General features: G+C 35.2%; 1 protein-coding gene across 3 annotated transcripts; it reads right to left on the minus strand.

Annotated features, from left to right (window-relative positions):
- Nucleotides 1-126: 126 nt before the first annotated feature.
- Nucleotides 127-9546, minus strand: LOC140836464 (vacuolar protein sorting-associated protein 35A-like). Of its 3 annotated transcripts, XR_012119097.1 has the most exons (23): nucleotides 9284-9546; nucleotides 9069-9165; nucleotides 8841-8964; nucleotides 8012-8197; nucleotides 7333-7420; nucleotides 7151-7207; nucleotides 6970-7059; nucleotides 6748-6870; nucleotides 6534-6608; nucleotides 6408-6467; nucleotides 5624-5740; nucleotides 4712-4951; nucleotides 4572-4634; nucleotides 4241-4330; nucleotides 3288-3377; nucleotides 2403-2492; nucleotides 2017-2085; nucleotides 1849-1929; nucleotides 1608-1715; nucleotides 1318-1421; nucleotides 953-1066; nucleotides 599-866; nucleotides 127-431 (listed from the first exon to the last, which is right to left on the minus strand). XR_012119097.1 is itself a non-coding variant. In XM_073202002.1 (22 exons), exons 1-22 carry the CDS (start codon nucleotides 9377-9379, stop codon nucleotides 656-658), a joined length of 2373 nt encoding a protein of 790 aa, XP_073058103.1. In that variant the 5' UTR covers nucleotides 9380-9546; the 3' UTR covers nucleotides 127-655. The 3 variants fall into 3 exon arrangements, 2 of the variants coding, with proteins under 2 accessions (XP_073058103.1, XP_073058104.1); XM_073202002.1 differs by having other exon boundaries at nucleotides 127-866; XM_073202003.1 differs by lacking the exons at nucleotides 8012-8197; nucleotides 8841-8964; nucleotides 9069-9165; nucleotides 9284-9546 and having other exon boundaries at nucleotides 127-866; nucleotides 7168-7207; nucleotides 7333-7353.
- Between the last annotated feature and the right edge of the window lie 634 nt (nucleotides 9547-10180).

A 10180-nucleotide genomic window follows, 5' to 3' on the forward strand; every position in this document is an offset into this window, starting at 1 on the left:
TTAGAACACTAAGTGTGACGTAAATTTTGCTATAAAGATGGTTGGATTACGTCATAAGGACTTCAGTCCTTGTCTACTTCGAGTAAAAGATTTCCTAATAAAAATACAGGTAAACTGAAGGAAAAGTAGCCGACCAAATGTACCTTTGCGGCTCTAGAATTTGAGCGAAACCGATGTATCGTATTAGCAGCACGAGGTTCAACAATTCATAACCAGTGTCCTTCCAATAATATATTTTACAATCCCAATGGAAAAAAAAAACTCTTGCAAAAGAAACGATATCATTTTCCATAGTTCCAAAAGGGGATGATGCAGAGAAATATCTAAAAGGTCAATCAAATAAATACAAGAAGCCCTCAAATATCAACAATGAATTCACGCCGTCCCGCAGCATCCTTCCTTTGATACTTTCATCTAAGAAACAACGTTTTCTGTCGTAAAAACAGACACATCATGTAATATTTATTATTATGTTGAATAGAGTTATACACCTATCCACAAATTTGATAGCAGAATCACTTTCGATATCGAATGTCAGAACATAGGGGCCCCAAAGCCGAATCAAACAGCATACTCTTGGAGTGAAACGGGTACAAACCGAAATCAACAGGCAAGAGTCTTCCAATTCTCTATCGGTAAAAGTCGGCAGAGATTATTAGACATTGATATGCTCGTATTTCTCTGCCACTGCACCGCCTTTGTTCTTCTGAAATTGAATGTACCTTAGCGTACTGGCAAAAAAAGCATCTGCTGCTGGATCAAGTGTCGTGTTTTCACCACCTGTTGTACTTGTGATCAATTCAATCAAGCCCTGAATTAAATCAGCAGTAATCTGTGAGATCCCCTTCTCGTAGAAGTAGAGATACCTGAAAAGGAAATAAAAAACATCAGATATTTCTAATAAATATAAAGGCCAACAGCAATAAAGGAGAGCATGAGTAATAGTCGTTACTTGTTTAATATTTCTATATAGAGTAAAACTGATCCGCTGCTCCCTCGAGTTGCACTGGACATTTGTTGCGCAGCATTTGCAATTCTCTGAGCACGTTTCAAGCAAAGCAAGACCCTACACAAAATTGAGAAGTCGTTGTAAGAAAGGAAAGGCCCGACTGAAAATAGTAGGGCCGGGTTGAGAATTCTCGAGCCATCGGACATGTAGCGATGAAACAATGACATTTTTTTGTCTGCCTGGCAAAATATTATTTTTTAGAAAAATCATATGTAAATCAGGGTGGGAAACACCATGTTCAGAAAAATGACTAAAAAAATTTAGAAGATTGTGCCCTTGCCATAGATGCCAAGATTGTGCTAACCCACCTCTCTCCATCCTGGATTCTGTCATTTTCATCAAGCCAAAAAAGGTGGGAACATGCATAGACAGCTCTGCATTGATCAGGCTTCTTCAACAGCTTAGCAGAATACTAGAGCGAAAGAGCAAAAAAGGAAAAAGATAAGTTCATTCTTATAGTATCAATAATGAAGTGTTTCTTCTTCTCTCCTCTCTCTGTGTGTGTCTATATACGCAAATACACCATAGAGTAAAAAAGCAACACGATAAAACCTTATCCCGTGTGTATCTGCTTAATACTATGACAACATACGCTTACCCCTGTGGCCTTGTGTGTTAATGCATCCCTGTTCTCAACGCCAAAGACATGCATTCTTTGAAGTGTCCCTATAATTAGGTGTATGGTGGTTACTTGAGCTTTCGAATCCTGTGGAGAAAATAATTCAGGCAAATGGAACAAAATAAGCACGGCATGGATGTTTAAGATTAACCTGGCAATTTTCTAACAAACAAATTTAATAGCTAACAAAAGGAATAAGACAGGACTCTAGGAAGTTCACCGTGATTTCTTCTTCATATAAAATATAAGCTTGAGTGAAAAATTCATATGCAACAGGTTCTAAATCCGAGTCATTTGCAGCCTGAGAATCAGAAAAGGAGTAGTATGCATAGGTCAGATAAATTAAACTAACTCCATCCAGGACTGAGGACTCCAGGTGATAAACTACCTCAGCACACTGCAGATACAACCCTAGGGCCAGTTCAGGAACTGGAACGCTGGACAAAGCTTCAATCGTCTATAACAAAATATAAATAAGAGTTGTCATCGGAAAGAATAAGGAAACGCTTCAATTGGATAGAAACTGCAGAACTGAAGGGTTTTCACTTTGCACGCAGAGAAGATCTCTTAAAATTATTTTAGCTGAAGAACAAAAAAATAAATACATGGGGTGATGAGATTTTTGAAGTAAATTATCTCAGAAGGTGGTCTAGTTACCGTCAACTACGAAACGAAGTATGTAAGAGTCTAATAAAAAAACAGTGCACAAAGATTTTGCTGATAGATAAACAAACCAACAGCGGTTTAATCTACAGCCTTGTTCAACTAACATACCTGCGTCACTATCTGAAATAATTTTTTTGGCATAGCTGAGTCATCTTCCTTGGATACACTATCATCTTGACTTTCCAGTCGCCTTATCAACTGCAGGAGAACAAATGTAACTCAGGCAGACATCAGATAGCTAAAACAAAAGAGAACCCACACCTACCCTAAAGAAGCAGCTTCAGGTTTGCATAAAAAACCGTTGTGGAAATGATACACACCAATATTCTAACACCGATGAACGTAAAATATACCAAGTATGGTTTACAATTTCTCATTCCTGTTCTACGTCTCCAATCATAAACAACTCCAATAAAGTTAATGTTGTAAATATGTTACCTGAATGAAGCACCAGGAACAGAGCAAAAGTTTGAGGATCCATGATGTAGCTAATCTTATCAAATAATAATAATTATTCCCGGATTTAGAGTCTGCATCTTGTAGAGCCTTTCGACAGGTTAAATTACACCTTTTTGTAAAACTTAATCTGACTGTTTATGCAGGAGTAGATAAATTTAGTTTAGCTTTGTGAGGTTATTGTTCAACACCAGATTGTAGCCTTCCACAAGGTTGAAAATGCACCAATTTCTACGCACAATTTCAAAGACACACTGTATTTTCCATGTAGAAGTAAATAATCAACATTATGAGTTTTCACACTCCAAACACACTCCAAAGGGTTAGGATATGACGTGTTTTCACACTCCAATGGGTTAGAACATAACGTGTAATGATCGTCGAACAGCTGCGGTCATAATCTGTGTTTTTGTTCCATTGCACACACCAATCCTAAACCATATAATCCACAAGGCTCCAAATTTCTTATCATATTTGTGCTAAAAGGAACATGTGTAAAGTATGAACTTATTAAAAAATATGAATTTTTTTTAATACCTTTAAGGTACTAAATATAAGTGGAGGGATAGTAAATGGCAGTCTCTTTGCTCCTCCTGTCAAAATATGCTTCTTCACAATACAGATGATCTGGGAAACAATAAACATTTGAATATCACCAAAATGAAGCAGACCCAGTAGATAAAACCATTTTCCCAACGATATTAACACATAAAACCATTTTCCCTGACTATAAAACACTTAAACTGCAATTCAAATGCCAATAGGTAAATACAGAACAGTAGGCCACTTTAGGTAGGATAATTCATGAAGTTAATGGCAATTCAAAAACAACAAAAGTTGCTAAAAGAAAGAACATTGCATTTGAAGAAGAGGCACATCAATCAAATTGTGGTAAAAAAACTGAGGAGCATCCAACACAATTGAAAATACCGCATACTTATGGAATTACATCACATCAACTAATCTACAAAAGGAGTGTTCTTGTCACACAACAAAGAGAAGGAGCATTCAATCATCAGGTGAGAAGTGTCACTATACCCAAAGGATATGACCTGTTCAACCACTGTAAGTATGTAACTATGTCGTCCCAAAATAACAGGTGTGGAGCATATTGAAGTCACTGGTGTGAAAGGATCAACAATGAAACGGAATTATAAAAAATTGACCACAAAAAGTTTATAATGCAGATAATTTATTTTGTGCTCTGGTATATAAGTTTATATTAAAATGCTCAGATAGTCCACACTTCGAATAAAAATATATATTTATTCTTATATTCTCGTCATATATATTATATTTAGTTTATCAATATTATTACTTCATGTGTGGATGTAGCGGAGGTATTTTTTCACTCATTATAACCACCAGGGAGTCACTTGGATTGTTCGGGTTTTGGTTCACAGGGTTCGTAGATGGAAAAAGTCAAAGTACTGCCATTGGAAAGATAAATTGGAGCATATATCAATTTGAAGCATAAAATTTAAAATCACCTTCAACATCTCTTTTGGATCATCACTGTGCATCATTTGGATAAGACGTGCAACAAAACTCTGCTCCTCTTTGAAATCCTCCTCATCAAGCTGAAGATACAAGGTAAAGAACAAATTTCAGAACATAATAGGATGATAACATCCAAGAGTTGTGTTTCAACGACCTAAATAAATAACGTAATCAGTTGAGGGGTAATTGGTTTAGTAGGTCTTAGTCCCCAGGTTTGAGTTACCAATAGTGCAAGCAAGGGTAAAATTAGTTTTTTTTAAAAAAAAAACAACCTAAAATAAATCCAATTAAAAGCCACGTGATATAATAGATCCATATCACCTCATCATGAAAATCGTTCAAGTCTCTAATGAGCCCCTTAATCAATTCAAACAATGCATCTGCCTATAAGATCAATAACTCCAAGTCAGAAGGCAGTCATCAAACATCAGTTAACTTAAAGTTAATAGGGAAATATATACCTTCTCGGCAGTTGAAATGCAAGTCCTGTTTTTCATTATGTTTTGAACAATTACATTGGCCATCTCCTTATTTGTTTGACCACTTAGAAATTCTATGACAAGAGGATAATTTGACAGCTTCAACACAGTATCAATATCTTTATATTTCTCAAGTGGAGCACTTAGAAGAGAAATGATCAGTTTTGTCGCTTTGCTGTCATCAAGCCTTTCTTTTCCTGAAAGTTTCTTTACGCATGCTCCCTGCAGGAAGATGGCAAGGATCCAATCAATAATCTTAAAATACAAACAACTCAAATGTCCAATTCCTGCATAAGTCTCACATTTAAACATCTGAAAACTCATGAAGGGTTCTTTAGGGATAAATGAAAAGAATAACAGCTTTTTGCAGAGAAGAAGCGCTCAATAGGGTAGTAAAATAATTCGCATCCTCTCCCATTGAATCAGTGGAGAAAACTGTCCCATTATTCACCAATAATTATCGCTGACTTCTCAAGGCACTCAGTAGCAGAATATCAGGTCCTAATTCACTATTCTCACTGAGCTGCTTGCTTTGTTCCTCACTCTTTTACGCCATTTACTTTTCTATGTATATGGTAGAATCAGTTTCCTACTATTATCTTTTTTGTCGTGCAAGTGTCTGAGAACATGCAAATTGCATGATAAAAAAAAGAGAGATATTGTGATGCACATGACTCCTTGTAAATCCACTGTATGTGACTACAAATATCAATGCTTATGCAAAGGCTATTTAATAACATTTAATTAAATTAAATTATATAATAAAATGATCAGGCCAATCACAAGGGGCGACAATAGGAAAAACAGAAAGGTAAGTGGCAAGAAAGAAATAGAAATAACTCATAAAAAATAATTGTAGAAGAGATCGCTAATTCAAGATTAAAGTTAACTTACAAGAATTTGGTCAACATAATCAAGCCGATCAGGATGTACTTGAAGAGTAAATGTCAACAGAGAAGCATACAAAGTTACTACTCCAACAATAGGCATATTATCTTGTGCTGCTATCACCTGCATTCAAGAACCAACTTTAAACTTTGAGTGCGAAGAAATTTTCTCCTAGCGAGTCAATTAATAGTGGAATGCTTGTTCAAATGCAACGTGAAAGAATAAACTTATTATGAAAAAACAATAATGAACTAAGACGTGTATAATGATTAGAAGTACAAGTACTCATCATAATGATTTTTTAGCATTATATTGCATCAAGCTGAACCAGGAGAAGTTCAAGCAAAAGAAGCATAGTTTATGTTACTCACGTGAGCACAAATGTTTACATCAATAAAAAAACTACATGCCAGGAAGAAGTTCAAGCAAAAGAAGCATAGTTTATGCTAGTCATATGAGCACAAATGTTTACATGAATAAAAAACTACATGCAAGCAGACAAGAATGGATTGAGCCAAATGAAAAAGATTGGCTGCATCTATCACTGTAATAATTTAAGGGCTATTCTCACCAATGTGTTTTCTGACAGAGGTAATAAACCTCACTATATCCCATGATAATAACTGTAAGACATATCTTGACCAATCTTGTGAATTAATTTTTAAGTCATAATTGGTCCTAGTATCCTCATAACTATGAATATGACAAAGTAAGAATTTTTATAATATTCAAAAACATATTCCAATAGGTCTTAAATTTTCGACTTTCGAAAGGAAACTAGGCAGGATACCTTGTCTATAGCATTGTTCAACTTGGCAAACGCTTCTACTTGAAAAAGTTCCGGTAATACCTACAACAAAAACTTCTGAGAACCATATCTCACACTGAATCAAATGAAATTTTCTCAGTTACTTACTTCAACATCAGAAGCAGCATAATTTGAAAGTCTTTCCATTAGCCGAGCAAGAACTGTTTTTACATCAACAGAGGACTGAGAAAAAGCAATCAAGAACGAGCGTAAACTCAGCATGACTTGTGACACGAAAAAAGAGAAGTAAATGACTTAGTTCATGAATTCATAACTTGAAGAATTATAGGGTTCGTTTGATAGTGCAGAAGAATGCATCAACCTGAAGCTGAGGGCAAGCATTCAATAGTGTTTCAAGGGTCTGCAGATGGTAAACGTCGGGAAAGACTTGAATTATGCAATCCATCAAGTAGTATTGGGCAAGCTCATCTTTGCAGTTGACAACCTGAATGCACAACAGAGGTGTATCCACTATATTACTTGCATCCATTATATTACTTTCAGAGAATGGAAACAAATGTTTTAATCGAAGTCACTGGATTACTTGTTCTAAAACTCTGGGAAGCACAGTTTCTTTATACATTTCAAGGTCAACACCCTCGATCTGCCCGAGAACATGGAGGTTTTTACCAACCTAATCAAAATGAGAGAAACAGATTAAAGATTCTGCAAGTTAAACCCAAACAACGATTCAAGAAATGTGACAAACGACAGCTTGTTTTTACAAGATCACGAAGCTCACTCCTTTCTTTTTCCCGCTTCTCCCTTTCCCGAGTTGGTCCCTGAAAATAAATAGGGGCAGTGGCAAGACAAATTAGAAAATTATAGAATGCATTAAAAAATTGCACATGAACGAACAAAAAGCATGCTACATTTTTCAGACTAAGTTTGTTATTTCTTGTTTTACCTGATATTGCATTCGGACCCAAAGTTTGTTCATTTCCGTGAAATTTTGGAGAACAAATTCGACGGCATCAATAACTGTATCGGAATCTCTGTAGAAGACAATAGCCATTTTTGGAATTCATAAGAACACTCACATCATGTGGCATGTATATTGGAAAAGAATACATGTGAATATAAAACATGGGAGAAACATAGCATCTATATACATGCATGTATATTCATAAACCACTGTTCTAACACATGTTTCAGAAGTATATGGGATATAAATAATATTTAGTGCATATAAGACAAATGACAATAAGTTACAATAAAAGTGCTGAACTTTCCCCTCATTTCTTACATCACTTGACTGGAGGAAATGTTAACACCTAAAATTGCAGTGAAAATACACATATCAACAAGTAAGATATTAATCTACATGAAAGCAAATCGTAATTATAAACAAAATTGTAAGCACTTTTGTATCTTGTGCAGTAACTTAGTCTGGCATTCATCTAAATTCAGATGGTACCTCAGGGTGGGGTAGAATGCAATCAACAGCAGTTGATGAAAAATTTACGCATAAAATCTAGATGTTCATGGTGTAGGCCACACATTTCTTTATTGATTCTTATACTTTTTAATACTTGAACATATATTCATGAAGACGCAAGATCTTAATAATAACATCATAGTATTACCCTTCATATTCAGAACCAATATCAGGCAATTTGTCTTTACTGACTTGAGAGAGATAACTCCTAAGAAAGAGCCCACGAACAGGGTTCTGGATGCCGCGGCACATTTCTACAAGATCTTTAAGAATATCCTTAGCAGGAGCTTCTTTGGATTTTATGTAAACAGAACCCACAGTACAGAGCAAGTACCTAAGAAACAGAAAATGGCGATAAGTACAAGAACCAATTGCATCACCTCGACATATTTTCGTTAGATGGCAGATCTTGGAGAGAGACATAAATACTCCTTCATTGTTCAACTCCATGTATTCCTCTATCCGTATTCCATAGAGTACATTAAATGTACATAAATGACTATGACAGAGTGACCAGATGACAATAGTTCAAGTGAGGAAACAGCCTACTTACTTTCAAAGATAATAAATATACACCAAAACTCACAAGCCCTGAGAAGGCAGTAACCTAATGCATGGGGTGAGCAATTTCGCAAATGTGTAGTCAAAAATATATACCAATTAACTTGTTGACAATTATAAACACAGATTGCATAACGCATGCACGAGATAGGATAAAATCTTAAACAGTAAAACAATTGACATTACCTCTTGATGGGAACTTCAGAGGTAAGGAACAAACGCAGACCAACAAATGGAAACAAGAGTAATAAACCATCACTCGCATAATAAATGCAATCCGTTCCTCTTCCTCAATGAACGTGTTTTAGCTTCTAATTAATAAGCAATTGAATCGCATCCAGAAGAAAATTCTAAACAGAATATAATATCACCACCGAAGACCCCAGCAGATGTTTAACACTGGAAACAAGCCTTACAGTCTAGGCAAAATGTTGCCAGCGTGCTGGACGAGCTCATACAGCTCAACCATTGAGCAGCCACGACTAGTCTCCTCCTTGAAGAAGATCTCTAGTTTCCTCAATTCATCAAATGCCCTCATATCTAATCATGATATAATTTTGAATAACAAAATCTTTAAGATCACGAGAACAAAAAATCGAAGCAAAACCAAACAAATTTAGAAAGTCTATGCTTCGTTCACATACAAAGCTCGTAGTACTTGTGAGGGGAAAGCCTAGAAGTGCGAAGCTCGGACAGCATCTGAGCTGAATACTTGAGAGCATCCTTCAAATTGTTAGAATCCTACAATTGAAAGAACCCAAATGAAATTATAGAATTAGGGTTTATCAAAACCGCAAAAACATCGACACAAGCCCACGCCGATGAATATGTAAGACAAATATTTTCCGATTACACGTACAAGAGCGCGATGCATGTAGAAAGCATTCTGCTGAATGCCGGCGATCCCAGCAGTTAGCCATTTTTCTTCATCTTCAACTCCGTCTGAAATCATCATCTCTTTGACTCTTGATTTCAGAGGTTTCCGAAGTTATAGTTGGCGTATATTCCCAAGAGCTCAGCAAACCAGAAATGTTTACAGTGCCTGCGAAAAGGCGATCGAAGTTATGGTGTTTTTGGGCAATTTCGTTTCACATCCACCGTTCTAATGTGCTACCGTATAGTTGATTTTTGGTTTTTTTTAAGAAAAAAACCAAATATACGAATTATATTATAAATTATATATATATATTATATATATATATTAAATCCATTTTATGACGAAATATACATAATTTTTAATTTTTTTTTAAAAAGAACATATAATTATGCTGATTTCGTATATTTAGTCATACAACAAATAGACTAAAAAATCTAAGGTTCTTATTTGATGCATAGCAAGTATGGTGATGATTGTATTTTTAACATAAAAATTAATTTATCAAGATATTAATAACAAATTAATTAAATGACATAATTTTTACTGAAAATCGACAATATCCATTTACTTCTCTTTCCAAGAACCTTGTCAATTTATTTGATGACATTAAAAACATTTATAGGTCGAGACATTATTCGAATTAACATATTATGTTTTTTTTTTCCTGATATTAATGTATAGATGGACTAAAACTGAATTAATAATGAAGCTTCTGATCAGAAATAGATTGTATATCATTCTACGCGGACTCCAAACCTAAAAAAACACTTGTTTATTCATGTTACATGTTGTGGTCCTTCAATATTGAGTAAGTATCTTGTGAGATAGTCTCATAAATCTTTATTAATGAGACGGGTCAACCCTATCGATATTCACAAT

This window comes from Primulina eburnea, chromosome 7 (assembly GCF_022965805.1).
Source record: "Primulina eburnea isolate SZY01 chromosome 7, ASM2296580v1, whole genome shotgun sequence".
NCBI classification, from domain to species: Eukaryota; Viridiplantae; Streptophyta; class Magnoliopsida; order Lamiales; family Gesneriaceae; genus Primulina; species Primulina eburnea.